Here is a 15,803-nt window from a genome sequence, read left to right as displayed (position 1 = left end):
AGCCGTTGGGCTTTGGCCCTGGGTGGTGGGGCTTGGGCTTTGGTCCTGGGCCCCAGCAAGTCTAACACCAGCCCTGGCTACCCCATTAAATTGGGGTTTGAGAACCCCTGTTCTAGAGTGTCCTCTGTACAATGCATTCCCGTAGCTCGTATGGCAGGCCAGGACACTGCTCCAGCTCAATGCTTTGCTAATTTTTAAAACATATACATACCTTAAGAATGATCTTCACTCACGAAGCGTCTCGATAAATCAGAGTCTATATTTTCCATGGGTGGTGAATCCTTGGCTACAAATTTTCTTCATCCCTATCTTTCGCCAGTCCAGCCCAAACTTTCTGAGATCTCGAATATCATGAGCAGGACTTTGCAAAGATATAAAAATCAGCCCAGGTTCAGCCCAATGGACAGTATTTAAAAAGATAAAATTAATTTGTAATGCAGAGTGGTCTTGTTAAATACAAACAGAAATATAATGGCTGCAGTTGCTAAAATCAAGCCTGGAAAACCTGCCTTATGATGAGAGACTCAAGAATCTCTATCTATTCAATTTATCAAGAAAGAAGGTTAAGAGGGGCTTTGACCATGGTCTATAAATACACTGGAAGAAGATTTTGGATAGGTTTCTGATTTTCTTTAATCCAGCAGACAGAAACACAACATCCAGTTGATGAAGGCTGAAGCTAGACAAATGCAGGCTGGAAATCAGGGACATTTTTGAGGGTAATTAACCATAAGAACAATTTATCTAGAGATGCAGTGGAGCGTCCATCCCTTGACATCTTTAAATCAAGATTGGATGTCATCTTAAAAGACATGCTTTAGTTTAACAATAAGTTATGGGCTCAATGCAGGAATCACTGGTGAAATTCTCTAGTCTGCATTATGTGGGAGGTCAGATGACGTAGCGACAATGGTTCCTTCTGGCCTTAAAATCTCTGAATCTCTGAACAGACTTGAGTAACCTTTTCTGGCCATATCTTCTTTTTGTCAAAACACGTCGTTCCGAGAGAGGGAAACATTTAGTTAATTCATGCTGATTTCGCTGAACTGCTTTGGTCAAAAATAAAAAGTAAAAACATTTGATCCCAAGTCTAAATAATTGACCCCAAAGCAAAATGTTTCAATCTGTCAATTTTGCAGCTACTTTTCATCCAGAAATATAGGTTCAATTTTATTTAAAAAAACATAAAATGTTTTTAAAAGCTCAAAAATGAAAGGATTTTTTTTGTTTTGGGTTGTTTTGTTAACTGCAAAATTATTTTTCCTCCAACTTTTTGGTTTGGGGAATAATAATAATTTCAAAAAATTTTCATTTTGGGTGAAGCTGAAAGAATATTTTTTTAACTTTTTCAGTACGGCTAATGAACCGAAAAATCCATTGTTCGCACAGCTGTTGCTGAATAAATGTGACAACAAACTAGATATGAAAGTCATTTTTTTTACACAGCTGGTGATTTATTGCTACAATTACACACACTAAAATCAGCATCTGATATTCTTCAGACCTTTATAAATGAAAATTAACTATATTAACATCTGTCTGATTTCCACTGTGTTATGCTGGTTTTACAGGATAATTCCATGCACATCAATCAGTTTACATGGACATAAAACTGGTGTAAGAGTGCAGAATCTGGCCTTTGATTTCTAAGTCATAATTAAAATAAAATAAGTGCACAACAAAGGTGAAAAGGTGTTTGAAACAAAGGAAAAAGATTTCTAAAATAAAATAAGTGCACATCCTAGAAAAGGTTTCTGAGATCTTCTACTCATCAGCTTGCTGCATGGAGGTAATATCTATTCTATACAGAGCACTCAGAACTGCAAGGCTTTGCATGGTATATTGGGGTGAAATGTCTCTTACGCTCCCCTCTGATGGACACACTCACCTACAAAGAAAACCTTTTAGAGTCCATGATCATACAAGATCCAGACTAAATGAAGGGACCAGAAATTACTGTTAACAAACACAAGGGAGACACAACAGGGAGGAAATAGGGAACGTCTGAGTGGAGCTAGATTTATAGCATCCACAGCATATTCCAAAGCATGTCTCGCAGGCCCACAGGCACACAGAACAGTGTGTGTGTGTGTGTGTGGGGGGGATTCCTCTGCTCAGAAATGAAACATTATTTATAACACAGAAATAGATAAACTCTCCCTACAGGAGCAAAGGAATCTTCATATATGGAAGAGAACAGTGATCTCCTTGGTCTGGTATCCAGTCTCTGATAGTGACCAGTGCTGGATGCTTCAGAGGAAAGTGTAAAACTTTTGCCTAATTATACTATACATTGGGAGGGATTGTCTTTCTGACCCCACCTGGTGATCAGTTTGTGCCCTGTAACTTCAGGGTTGCTGAGGACCCAGGGAAGGGTAACATTTTGACTCTTACTCGCCAACAGAGGAAGCAAGAGTCCCCTCTGGTAAATAGTAACGGCTTTTATTTTGGGAAGGAAGTTATTTGGTGCGGGCTCTTGGGGCGAGGAGGATTAGGGCTGCGTGCATGCCTAGATAGGGCATTGATGTGCTCTCTCACATCGCGGTAATCGGCCTCAGTGATCTCTTCAAAGGTCTCATCCAGAACTTGGGCAATGTGCTGGTGCAGGTTTCTCAGGAGAGCCTACGACGATAGCGCTGTTATGCTTGTGTGGGATCTGTACATGCTACTGCAGTAGAAATAACAAGAAATAATTGTTATACGTCACACCTCTTCTTGTCTATTGTCTCCACCTAGTCTAGCACTGTGTTAGTATCAATGGCTGTAAATGCTTTATGCTGCAAAGTGGTCACATGAATGACAAATCATAAATGTACAATATTTAAAAAAATATTAAATACAAACAGAAGAATCATTTCAGAATCTATCTATCTGCACTGGACTGACCACCTTAATGTCAGGTGTTTCAAGCACTTTAAATAGTGCAGCTCTGTTGCTCACTTCCCACATTCACACAGTGCTCTGCCAGCACAATTCCGTCTTCCGCTGCAGGCTCCAGCATTGTCTCCTATTCCAATCCATCACTGCACACACATCCCAGCAAGAAAATATAAAAGGAGGGTGAACCAGCTGTGCCTTCGCTCCCACTTCATTCTTCCCGGTATTCCCTAATGTAAGTTTCTTTGGATTCTTCTTTGCCGTGATGATCGATCGACGATGATGCCCCCAGTGTGTAAATGCCAGGAATTTTTATTGCATCGTGAAATAGCGGCAGACTCTGCAAGCAGATTAAAGCCTCCAGACAAGAAATCGAGGAGGTTAAGGATGAGCTTCTATGAGTAGATTATTCTGCTCTTGTTGCACACGCTCTACCACACCCCCACTGCATCACTAACAAATGTGCTGAGATAACTCAAAGCTACGAATTAACCACCAGTGTGAGAGAAACTGCAGTAATGTACAAAACCGGCACCTTGGAAGGTATATTTAAGACCTAGTGTTGCCAAATTCAGCATGGTAATGATTTCATTTATCTGCTTGGAATTTTGTCAGACATGATCATTACTGACCAGTGAATCATCACCCAATAAAAAGGCATAGTCTGAATTTGAAGGGTTGCAACACTAAAATTGCAATCACCACAGTATCCCACACCCACCCGCATGCAAAAATCAAAGTACTGATTTCCAACTTACTCTCTGTCACACATCAAAGAACTGGAAAAATTTAATAGCCGACGCCTGGCAGCTATTATGCAAATTGTAGAAGGTAATTATGACAAGTGACAAGATAAAATCATGTACAACAAGGTTTCAGAAACATCACGGAAGCAATGCTTACGAAAGAAAGTTCTGCTGGTTTGGACACACCCTCCTCATGGAGCACACAGGGCTCTTAGAGAAAATATTCTATAGTGGACTTTTGATGAACAAAAGACCCAGACAGAGAAAGAGAGAGCGATGTCCTGAAAATTAACTCTGCCCATTGTTATAAAAAGCCATCGGTGGGAAGGCGGAGCAGGAAATTAATAATTTTGGTGGGAAAAACAGTAACACCTGATGCTGCAAGTTTTGAACCAAAAGGACAGTTTGCTGTCACAGAGAGCAGGAGAGAGTTAATGAGATGAGTAGCTAGGGTGACCAGACAGCAAATGTGAAAAATTGGAATGGGGGTGGGACGTAATAGGAGCCTATATAAGAAAAAGACCCCAAAATCGGGACTGTCCCTATAAAATTGGGACATCCGGTCACCCTATGAGTAGCAAACATAAATGCATTTCCCTCTCGGATCCATGGCAGGGCCTGTACGTCAAGCAATGGCGTCTGCAGCTAACTACAAATGTACAAAAATCTCCCTAAAATACTGAAGGTGGAATTGACAATGAACCTCTGTTTGTGCTGCATGTAATTCAGGCAAGGTTTGCTGTGCCGGCAAGAAAGTGGAACTCTGCTGTGGTAAAATGATACCTCTGAAAGAGGGATCAGAATGTTACCCCATCCACAAATGCTGCTTACAGGACAGCTATTGGCTAATTTCTTCAGAGATCCTACACAGCATAACCAAAGCTTCAAGCAATAAAAGCATTATATTAATTTCTGTTTGTCCTCGGAGCCTCACCCTGACTCCAATTATACTCCAGACTCCAAACGATGAAAATCAGATTTTCCTCCCTACAACTTTCCTCATGATTGTGTTTTTGCTGACTTGCATTTGGGGCGTGAGTGGGGCACACTTCTGAAGGGAGGACTGGCTTGGGTTTATAGCACTGTAGCCTAATTCAGGAGCCCTGCATGTAATTCTTGGCTCTGTCACAGTTTCATTCTGTGACCTTGAGGAAGTCACATCATCTCTCTATGGAATGATTATTTTAATGCTGTTGGGGGTTTCCATGTACCGCATAATTAATGAACGTGGCATCTAGAGCCTTGTGATAGGCATCCCCTTTATCATTTGAAATCTAAATAAATAAATCAGTCACTTAAATGGGGATCACAGTACCCTAACTTACATGAATGGGATGATGATAAATCCATAAAGACTCGGGAGGCACTTGGGTATTATGGGATGAGAGCCATATAGGTGTGTAATATAGATAGCTATTCCTACCAGTAAACAGGAGATGGTTTGAGAGGTATGAATTTGGAAGGATTGTCTTTCAGATCCCAGAGGAGAAGGACTTGGAGAATTAGGTGCTCACAACAGCAAGTAGTTTTTCAATAACCCTTTTCTCTCTAATATGGAATCCCTTTCTCTGATCATTCAGGCAACATGATATTGGAGTTTAGCCTCTCCTTATACAGAGAGTTCCTGATTGCTCCTAATTTTCCATGTTAGGGCTTCCAGATCCCTAGCAGAATATCTCATGCTAGCGAATCTTAGCTGTTCACAGCTGACTGGTTCCGGCTGGGTTTAAATGTTACTGGCCTTTTCGGTAGTATGCCAGTTCTGTGACTCCTCTTCTAGTTCCCATCTGTATATCATAGCGGTAGTGGTGTCCAGAATGTTTTAACACCAATTACTGTGCAGTTCAGAAATGAGAACAGCTCTTCTCACTTTCACTTCCCTGCTCAGTATAGATTCTTAGACTTTAGCAATGGAAAAGATCTATTCGGTCACACCTAGTCCACCCCCTTGCAGCCAGCCAGTTGTTCCTCCAGTGCTATCAGCGGTCCAGTTTTACACTCTCTATTTCAGGAGTTCCCAGAGTTTTTCATACACCCAACAAATATTAACAGGGAAATTGTTCATGGACAACCCCACCCCCATTCACCACTGCATGAACCATCTCCCCTTTCACTCACCGTCACAAAACATCCAGCTGGCATCGACAGCAATTACTTACACAGGAAAAGTAACAGTAGGAAAGCATTGAATGTATTTTTTGCTTATTTTAATGCAGTTTTCAGCTGAACACAAGGAGGAGGGGAACCATCCAACTCTCCACAGACTACCAGGAAGTGCTCCATGTGGATCATCAGTGATCTACAGACTATAGTTTGGTCTACTTCAACAGCCTAACAATTGTCTTTGTTAGGAGTGTATGGGACCTAGCATCTGTCACAGGATTAGGACCAGACCTGAATATTTATAGCACGATGTCTCAGATCTTTCCACTGAGAGGTTCATCACTAGTTTCACTTTACTAAAGTATGACTCCATCTTTATTCATTCATTCACTTTGATCTTCGATATCTACACCCAGCATCTCATATGAAAAACATGCTTATTAAAGACAAAATAAAAATGTAAATAAAAGAACAAGATATAAAGAGCTTTCTGTTGCAATAAGCTGTATTATTTCTTCCCAGTATATAATTTAGGCAGTGTTTCTCCTGGCTGCTTCTTGTAAAATTTTCGTCATAAAGAAAATCTGCTGATTCATGAAACATCATTGCGAGTGTATATTGGGAACTAGCTGCTAAAGTGTAAATTAACTTCCTCATGTACTGGGATTTCTGGAGGGAAACTGCCTTTGGGAAATTATTCTTGGCATAAACAGCAAGACTAGCCAGCCCCATGGGAAGAAGAAACACCCGACTGGTGACACCCACTGTAGAAGGTATAAATAGAGATCTGTGGGGACAGAAACTCTGCAGTCTGAATTCATATCAAGCTGTGCCTCTTGCTTTGGGCTTTGGGTTGGATTCTTAATCGCTGTCGCTATGAGCTGCAGCACCAAGCAGAATGTTACTCTCTCTACCAAAGGGAGGAGTAGCGGTGGTAGCTGTGTGGTTGGAGGTGGTGGTGGAGGAAGGATTTCTTCAGTCTCTTCTGCAAGATATAGCTCCTGTGGGATAGGCAGTGGTAGAGGCTTTTCGGGTAGGAGTTACAGTGGTGGTGCGAGTTGTGGAGCAGGACTGAGTGCTGGTAGCTTTTCTGGAGGTAGCTATGGAGGTGTCGTAGCAGGAGGTCACCCAGGATACGGCTATGGAGGTTGTTCCAGCATTGGGTTCGGTGGCGGCAGCACCCGCTGTGGATATGGAGGTGGATTTGGTGGTGCTGTCGGTGGTGGTTTTGGTGGTGCAGTCGGTGGTGGCTTTGGTGGGGGTGGTATTTGTGGAGATGGCATATTTGTCACCTGTGATGAAAAGCTGACCATGCAGAACCTTAATGACCGCCTGGCTTCTTACCTGGACAAGGTGCGATGCCTGGAGGAAGAAAACGCTGCCCTAGAGTGCAAAATCAAGGAATGGTATGCCCATCATGGACACACCGGTGTACCAAAGGACTACAGCTGCTACTATAAGGAAATAGAAGATCTTCAAAATCAGGTGACATTTTTTGGCTGTATTCCCCGTTGTAAGAGCTTCCCTCTGAGTCTGTGTTCAGATCCTATTTCACTTTTGTAAAATGTTCTTTGCAGACATAAATTAAGGCAACTGCTTTTATGAACTACGGGTGAGGGTGTGAAAACTCATGAGTCCATTTAAAATTTGCCTTTGCTTGACCAAATTTGTACAAAGAGAAAAAGGTTACATATGCAGGGAACAATCTGGGCCTGGTCAGTACTCCTTGTGAATGAAGTTTGTAACAGGATGTTTTAATATATTTATACCCAAAAGGGAGATGAGAAGAGAAATTCATTCATTAATCCACTGAGTTATCTTCATTATTACATTGTGTCCTGTCATCAGTTTTCCCAGATTCTAGTTAAAATCCCATTTCTATTTCAACTAACTTTGAGCTCCTATCCAGAGGTGTGGGTAGGAAAGGGGAATATTCCCCTAAAGAACAATAAGAAAAAAAAACTACTTTGTCACCAATAGTTTTGAAAGGGCAATTTAATTTTTGTAAAAAATATTTTCCAAGTATATTCTGAAGAAGGATTAGTCAGCTAGGAAAAACAAAGCGGACAGAATCACAGGGTGCAGGAGAGAGATACACGCCAAATGCTGAGCTGTAATGTAAGTCTTGCAATGAAAAAATATAAACTCATAGTTACGAACTCTAGACCAAGTTTGAAAATCTGAGGTCTGTTATAGCAGGCTCCAGGGAGCACTAATTCTAATTGCAAAACTGTTAGCATCTTAACTGTGTGTTTTTACACACTCATTCATTTCACCTATTTCACTTCACACACTTGGACATTTCTCAAACATTTCGCCTTGGATCAGAAATTTTCTGTGCTTCCTATCTGTCTGAATTTTGCAACATGACACTGAGCATAACAGAATGAAGAGACTTCAGGGCTGAAAATCCCCCGGATCCTCTTCTTTTCCAGATTGTTTGCGCTACCCTAGACAACAACAAGATCATTCTGAACATTGATAACAGCAGGATGGCAGCTGATGACTTCAGACTGAAGTGAGTACCTCTCTGTACCAGACAAGCCCTGTCATTCTCCTCTTGTTCCCTCATATCCTATTTACAAATGGACAATGAAGAAATCCCCCAACCAAGAATTACTGGTATTCCTGATTCATGACAGGTTGTATTATTGTGAGATTTTATTATTATTAATTATCTGTATAAGAGTAGCAGCTATGAAGCTCAGTCATGGACCAGGACCCCATTGTGCTAGGCACTGTACAAACACAGAACAAAATGACACTCACCACCCCCAAAGAGCCGATAATCCCTCTAGAAGACAAAAGACAACAATGGATACAGACAGACCAATGCGGGAGTACTCGGGAACAACGACACATAATTGGTGGTCTCAGATTTTGAGATGTGCCTTCGGTCTTTGACTCTAGAGGTGCCAGAATAGGGGCATTTCCAGGACAGAGTGTTTGAGGCAACAAAGAGTTTGCTTGTGGGGTTTAGGGGGCTAAAATATAGGGACAATGGATGTATGTTGGCATGAATCCATTGAAGACAATGGAGCTATGCACATTTATACCAACTGAGAGTCTGGCCCACGGATTTTTTAATAAAGAAAAGAGTTTAGATTATTTCCCAGGGGAAGTGCAGAAAAATTAGCGTGGGACATCTCTGTAGTAGTTCCAGTAGAGAGGAGAGGGGCAAGAAAAGCTGAAGAAGGTCTTTTATGAACCAAACATCACATCCCTGCCTTTGAACACACAGCTAGACTAGGCAGCAGACGCAGTGTGTTATACTTTAAGCACAGCTCTGAAGGTAAAGCTGAAAGAAGGGAAACCCAGACCCATTCCTAACCAAAGTGCAGCTGTCAGGAATCCTCAATGGTGAGCTCTGCCAGGGGCTGACTCTTCTGTCTTTCTTGTCCACGGCTTAGGTTTGAGACTGAGCTGGCCCTTCGCCAGAGTGTGGAGGCCGATATTAATGGCTTACGCCAAGTTCTGGATGAACTGACCCTGTGCAGGTCTGACCTGGAGGCGCAGCTGGAGTGCCTGAAGGAAGAGCTGTGTTGTCTGAAGAAGAACCATGAGGAGGTAGGAGCAGGGCCGGTGCAAGGAAGTTTCACGCCCTAGGTGAAACTTCCACCTTGCGCCCCCCCGCCAGCCCTGCGGCAGCTCCCCGCCCCCCCTACTCTGAGCACCCCCCCCCACGGTAGCTCCCCCTCCGGGGAGCCATGCGGCAGCTCCCCACCCCAGCTCACCTCTGCTCCGCCTCCTCCCCGAGCACGCCGCCCCCGCTCTAATTCTCCTCCTCTCCGAGGCTTGCGGTGCCAAACAGCTGATTGGCACTGCAAGCCTGGTAGGCGGGAGAAGTGGAGCGGCGACCGCGCGCTCGGGGAGGGGGCGTAGGAACGCTGTAAAAAAAAATTGGGGTCACTGCTTTTTGGCGCCCTCAAATCTTGGCGCCCTAGGCAACCGCCTACTTTGCCTCAATGGTAGCACTGGCCCTGGGTAGGAGCTCATTCCCTTAAATGGATTTTTTTTTTATTTTGTACATTATTTACTACATCAGTGGGGACCTGATCCTGACTAAAACACCGGGGCATGAGTGCAACTACGATCAAGAGAATATTAATAATAATCTGCATTATTATGATAGTGCTCCTTTCACAAACCCCGTTGCCTAATCATATTCAATATAAAGAGGGTGGATCCTGTGCCGGAGGAATTGTCACAAGCAGCCCAAGAGCTCAGGTCCAGCCCTGTAAGGTTTGGGAGCAATGGAGTTGGGTCTTAATGTCAAGCTTCTGGGAGCTCCTGGGCTCTGCAAAATGGGAAGGGGAGAGAGCTACCAGAGACACTAGCATGAGTTGGATAAATCTTCCAGCTGATTTGTCACGGACGATAAAATAACTTTTCTCTTCTTTGGCATATTTCATCCAAAGAACTTAACTCAAAACAGTGCAAATGTTCCATTGCAATGAATCAGTATTAACAACTCCACTGTGAGGTTGGTAGTATTCTCTCTATTGTGAAGCCAGGATATCTAAGGAACAATTAAGAGAAGAGTCTGCCTCAGATCCCTCGGAAACTCTGGAGCAAATCGAGGCATAGTAGGTCAGGAACTCTGACCGCTGAACCAAGCTCACCTCTCTTAAAACATAATAATGAAAGGAAGCAATATTCGAAGAGCCAACACACTGAGACTAAACTAAGCTAAGGCAGTAGAAATGGGCTGACTGGATTTGGAGTATAGAAGAGACACACACAAAAATGGTAGCTGTTGTGAAAATATAATCTGTTAACAGTGTAATGTGGCTATCAAGGAAAACACCTCTTATGCAGAATCCAGGTCACAAAGTGACACAATGACCCAGATGAGGATGAAGTTTAAAACCTGTTAATTTTTCCAGCAAAAATAGTCAGGAATTCTTTAATTTGCTGGGATTAACCATCACACATCCCAGTAAACACCCCCTGTTTCTTTACCTCAGGAGTGCTCACTGTGGAGTTTTGCTTGGAAATCATCTGTGGTTTCCCCATCAGGGCTGGGTCTATCCTGGAGAAGATGCATCAGAGACAGTTGTTGTGACTGTCAGAAATGGGCCCCTGGATGCAGAGGCTCACTGACAGTGACATGCTGCTCTCATTCGCCCGAGAACTCAACTCATGTTTTTTTCTTTTTAAACAAGCTGATCTGGGTTATCTTTGCAGGAAATCAATTGTCTGAGAAACCAGTCCACTGGTGATGTCAGCGTGGAGGTCAATTCCTGTCCTGGCCCAGATCTGAAGAAAATCCTAGAGGAAATGAGATGCCAGTATGAAACCATGATTGCACAAAATCGCAAAGAGGTTGAGGACTGGTATGAATGCAAGGTAAATTCATCACAACCGTAACTCTCTCAAGCAAAAATACAGGAGCTATTTCAGAATCACACATTCACGCCATGGGGAGAATTTATTCCTGTAACATATGTTCTAAACATGATCAGCATAGATGTATAGTGACCAGGTCACAGGGGATAGAGGCCCTGTGCATGTACAGTGCATGTGTCTCATGGAAGAACAGGGTTTGCTACATGTCATTATTGAGGTATGTTGGTGGAACAGTGGGCGAGCCTGTCAGTTAGGACAGAAGAGAATTACTGGTGAAGTTGTGCGGGGTCTTAGCATTAGAATAGCAAGGGGAGTTACAAGCAATAGATGAGATCGATTCCAGTGTGCAGAAAACTTGCCCAGTCCCTGCCTATCTTACATCTTTTGTCACCCACTCCTAGATCCTCCTGACAATTAAAAAATCCCGCTGATGCTCTTTATTCTGTGTTTCTGGTTTTCAGATTGAGGAGGTGAATCGTGAGGTCATCACAAGCAGTCAGGAAGTTGAGTTGTGCAACAGCCAGGTCGCTGAACTTAGACGTCAGTTGCAGTGCCTGGAGATAGATCTGCAATCCCATCTTAGCCAGGTATGTGATGTTGTCACCATTGATATCTCACCTGTGACACACTGACGTCTGGATTTCTGGACTAATGGGGACCAGCCCGGCCTGGCACTTCACGTAGCAGTGACGATATCGCTGACAAACCCGTTGTTAGCAACGATTTGCTTTTATTTTTGCCTAGGAAATCCTCAACTTCCTGCATCCAAATGGGTTTAATTTAGAGCATGGCTAAAGTACATGTGGGTTTTTTGCTTCAATTCTTAGAGGGACAACCTGGAAGCCTCTTTGGCTGAAACCGAAAGTCGCTACAACAGCCACCTGTGCCAGTTACAGCAACAGATCACCTGTGTGGAGCAGCAACTGGCTGACCTGCGAGCAGAAATTGAGTCCCAGAACCACGAGTACAAGGTCCTCCTGGATGTCAAATGTCGACTGGAGCAGGAGATTCACACTTACCGCTGCCTGCTGGAAGGAGGACAACGTGACATTGTGTAGGTAGATTACAGACACAGCGGGGCATAAAGCAAACACCTATGCTGTGATCTGTGCAATGTGTGAGATCTAAAATGACAGAGAGTGTGGAGATTCAGGGGGTGCAGAGGCAGCTGTGAAAATGAGAGAGAATTGTAAGAAGAGATTAACCTAAGTATTTCAAACCTGCAGAAAAGACCCAATGTGTGATTTTGCCAAAAGTCCAGGTCATTCCTTCTTTTATCCCAAGCATCTGGCATGTCCCCAACTCCACTTCATTGTGAAACAAGCGGTATAAATAATTAGGCAAAGATTTTTCCTGATTTGGAAGGAAGGGATACAGCAGACCCTCTTTAAAAAGCCCATTGGCAATGGCAGCCTATGACTAATTCATCCTTTGTGGCAAAGTTAGTGGGGAGAATGAGTGGCCTTGTAGTAATGTGCTTTTGCTTTTCTGCATGGATGAAGTGGAGTGAGGGTGCTGGGGAGGCGTACTGGCCAGGTCCTGGCTCTTTGCTGGACTGGGAGCGATTGATGACAGGAAAAGTCACATGGCTTCACTGAACCTACAATGCTGTTGTAAGGTTGGTTTCTGTTTCATTCACCAAACATTCTTTCCTTGTCACAGTGGCTCGGAAGGAGGGTTTGGCGTAGCAGGTGGCATAGGAGGAGGAACAGTCATTAAAACTTCCCACTGCTACTCTTCTTCCCACTCTGTCCCCCATGTCACGCCTTGCCACCCTGGTGATCTAAAAGGTAAGAACTGACTTACCGGATAAGGGGAAATGTTTCTTTAGTCCTCTTCTTACCAACAGGGCAAGAGAGACGCTGTCAAACCCACTCTCTGTTAGGTGGTTCTGAGGTGTTGTGGCCCAGCTTTCTGGACCCTGCTGTAAGGCAACTGGAGAGTCTGGTAGGACATGGTGACACAACAGTGGTCTGGTATGGGGGGGGGGTGTTGGCAAGAAACAGGACCAAATGCAGCTGTGACTCTCTCCCTATGAATTATGAATGGTGCAAGTGAGGGAGAAGAGAGCTAAAAGAGAGGGAGGAGGAAAGAGGGAAAAGAAAGAAGTAGCCGGAAGTGGAAGCAGTGAGAGAGAGGGAGAGAGTCTAGAGAACTTGGAGAAAGAGGCTGGAAATGGAGGCTGACTGTTTTGTAGGGTGAAGGAGGAGGCGAAACGTCCTCAAAACAGAGAGACGGAACCAACGAGGTGTTGGTGGGGGATGGGAAAATGGATCCAAGGCCACAAACAGTATCTCTGGGAGGTCCATCCAGCCGAGGGGGAGCCCGACAATTTACATTTGAATTCTAGGAAAAATCAACCACCTTTGGGGGCAGAGTGAGCTGGGTGTCTAGGGCATGGACGAGGCCGGGGGAGGGCACAAGGAGCTGCGCTTGTGCATTCCCAGCACAGCGGCTGGCCCGACCTGCGGGGTTTGTATTCTTTTCTTGTATTCTAAACACATAAACCATTTGGGGGCAGTTCTGGAGCTCATCAGAATGTATAGTCAGCAGGGGGTGTGTGTGCAGCCCCCGCTCTCAGGGTGTATCTCAAAGCCTGATGCTGCAGGGAAGGTTTTACTTCCTTTCTAAGCAGAGTAATGGCTCTATTTATCCCTCTCCAGGGCACGGCAGAAAGATTTGTGACTAAGAAGAGAAACCAACATCTTCCAGAGCAAGACCCACCGAGCAATGACCCACCCACGGACAAAGCGAGAGCTCAGCCAGCACTGTGCACCTCTGCAAAGAGCATGGAGAAGAGCTCTTCAGAATTACTCAACGCTGCTAATGCCAACACCACTGTCCTGAGGGGCCCATCTGAGCTTTGGTCCACCTTCCCGCCTATCATGCTATTTGCTTCTTCCATTCTGTGATGCTCTGTGTGTCCAATCACAATAATTACTTATTTGAGTTAATCTGTACCGTGGTTGGTAATTTACCTTCTGCTGAAAAAGTGTCTCTAATAAAACTTTGCTTCTGCCTGATGCAATCAAGAAACGGTGTCTGAGAAATGATTTCCTCTATCAAACTTTTCAGTGGTTTCTAGTACCGGGTTAAACACAAAGCCATGTGCTCAGATAGGTCTGTTAGACTGTGCCATAGTCCCCAAAGGGAAGTGGTGGAATCCCCATAACACGAATTATTTAAAACTGGTCTGGACAATAAACTAAGGAGAACAATCTGGCTTTGGCAAAAGGGCTGTGGAAATGGAATAGTTGATTTAGCGGGTTTTTTAGGGTAGGGTTTTTTCCTACCCTAATGTCTATGGTTATGAATCAGACACTTCCTGTTGCTATCTGAGCTAATATTCATTGGATACAGTCCCCTCATGCAGCCCATGCATGAGGGTTTATGCGGGTTTCTCTCATATAACTATGCTAAATTTTAGTTTTAAGAAGAGGAGAATTAAGTGCAGTTTGAAGTGTATGAATGACACCTTCGGAGATCTACAGAACAGGCAGCTTCAGTACAAGCTCCCACACGCTCACACTAACCACCAGCAATATATTGCAGTGACAATCTCTGTGGGGGTGAGATGAAATATTGTTCTCTATAAGCCATTGCATCTCTGCTGAGATCACCAACAAATAGGCCTATTTCGACAATGTTGACACCTTCTCACTAAGAAATGGACTGAAGCAAACAATGCCCTTTGTACAGGTCACCAAAGACTCATGGGACCACTCCTTTGGTCACTACCAGCCTAAACTGATCTCAGGTTAGTAACCTAAAGGTGAAAGGTTATGTAACCCACCGCCCGACAATCCAGTCCCACTCTGAGCCACACACTGGGTTTGGTTCTCAATGGGTTTGTGACAGTTTCTGTCAGAACCTGGTCATCTGTGTTAGTGCTTTGGGGCCTCACTTGAACCAAACACGTTTTCTCAAATTCTAGGATTTTGTGAAATTATAGTTTCAACCCAGAAGTGAAAGTGGGACAGTGGCCATCTTGAAAATGTTCCTTGTATGGGTAGAAATTAGATAGGGAGAAAAGAGGCCAAGAGAGAGAAAGGATGTAACATTTAATATGAATGTTTATAGGTGTAGATTTATTCATCGTATGCATATTTTATATAAATACAATGGAAGCATTAAAAAAGTTAATACAAATTTTAGAGGTATTACTGGTCCCACCAAGATTCCCTGTTTTAAATAATAGGAATGTTGCTTGAACTGTTAATACCTTTAAAACTTTTTAATGCATCCGCTTACAGACCTTTTGGAATAGTGTCAGAGAATGAGGGCAGAGGCGCAAGGAAGGTGCTCTGGCTACAACTGATGATGGTGAGGAGGCAGAATGTAGTTAAGGCAGTTGGGCCACTTCCTTTAGATGCGGTACACAACAAGCAGTGTTCCTAGTGCCCATGCTCAGAGCAAACACAGTATTGTGGAAGCATCCCCGGAGCACTCCTAAGTTGTTAGCATTTTGCCAGCACAGTCCAAGAAAGAAAGCCAAAACCATACCCCACACCTCAACAACAAAGCCAACAACCCCCTCTTGCCCTCCACAACAGCACCACGTAAACACAGCATCCCGCAGTTGTACATTGCACACAGGAAGTCACAAATATCATCTGCAGTAGCAAGAACTTTGCTGGCCTTTGTTTTAGAGCAGGGCCCTACAGATGTTTCAGTGACTGTACATATGGAGTAATATGTAAAGGCAAAATGTGGTGAATCAATAAGTAT

At 43.7% G+C, this 15,803-nt stretch overlaps 1 protein-coding gene across 1 annotated transcript; it reads left to right on the top strand.

The window, feature by feature from the left end:
- The first annotated feature begins 6,543 nt into the window (after positions 1–6,543).
- Positions 6,544–14,105, top strand: LOC128829200 (keratin, type I cytoskeletal 19-like). Its single transcript, XM_054014492.1, has 8 exons — positions 6,544–7,211; positions 8,162–8,244; positions 9,137–9,293; positions 10,914–11,075; positions 11,537–11,662; positions 11,903–12,129; positions 12,738–12,865; positions 13,739–14,105. The coding sequence occupies exons 1-8, from the start codon at positions 6,603–6,605 to the stop codon at positions 13,762–13,764; spliced, it is 1,518 nt and encodes a 505-aa protein (XP_053870467.1). The 5' UTR covers positions 6,544–6,602; the 3' UTR covers positions 13,765–14,105.
- The last annotated feature ends 1,698 nt before the right edge of the window (positions 14,106–15,803 follow it).

The sequence above is a fragment of the Malaclemys terrapin genome, chromosome 25 (assembly GCF_027887155.1).
Source record: "Malaclemys terrapin pileata isolate rMalTer1 chromosome 25, rMalTer1.hap1, whole genome shotgun sequence".
Taxonomy (NCBI): domain Eukaryota; kingdom Metazoa; phylum Chordata; order Testudines; family Emydidae; genus Malaclemys; species Malaclemys terrapin.
This window is presented reverse-complemented; position numbering and strand designations above follow the sequence as displayed.

Bases quoted from the DNA above. Each gene is read 5' to 3' on its own strand.
- LOC128829200 (XM_054014492.1), top strand. From the start codon at position 6,603: ATGAGCTGCAGCACCAAGCAGAATGTTACTCTCTCTACCAAAGGGAGG. The intron at 7,212-8,161 runs GTGACATTTTTT...CTTCTTTTCCAG, and splicing joins TAGAAGATCTTCAAAATCAG to ATTGTTTGCGCTACCCTAGA. The intron at 12,130-12,737 runs GTAGGTAGATTA...TCCTTGTCACAG, and splicing joins GGAGGACAACGTGACATTGT to TGGCTCGGAAGGAGGGTTTG.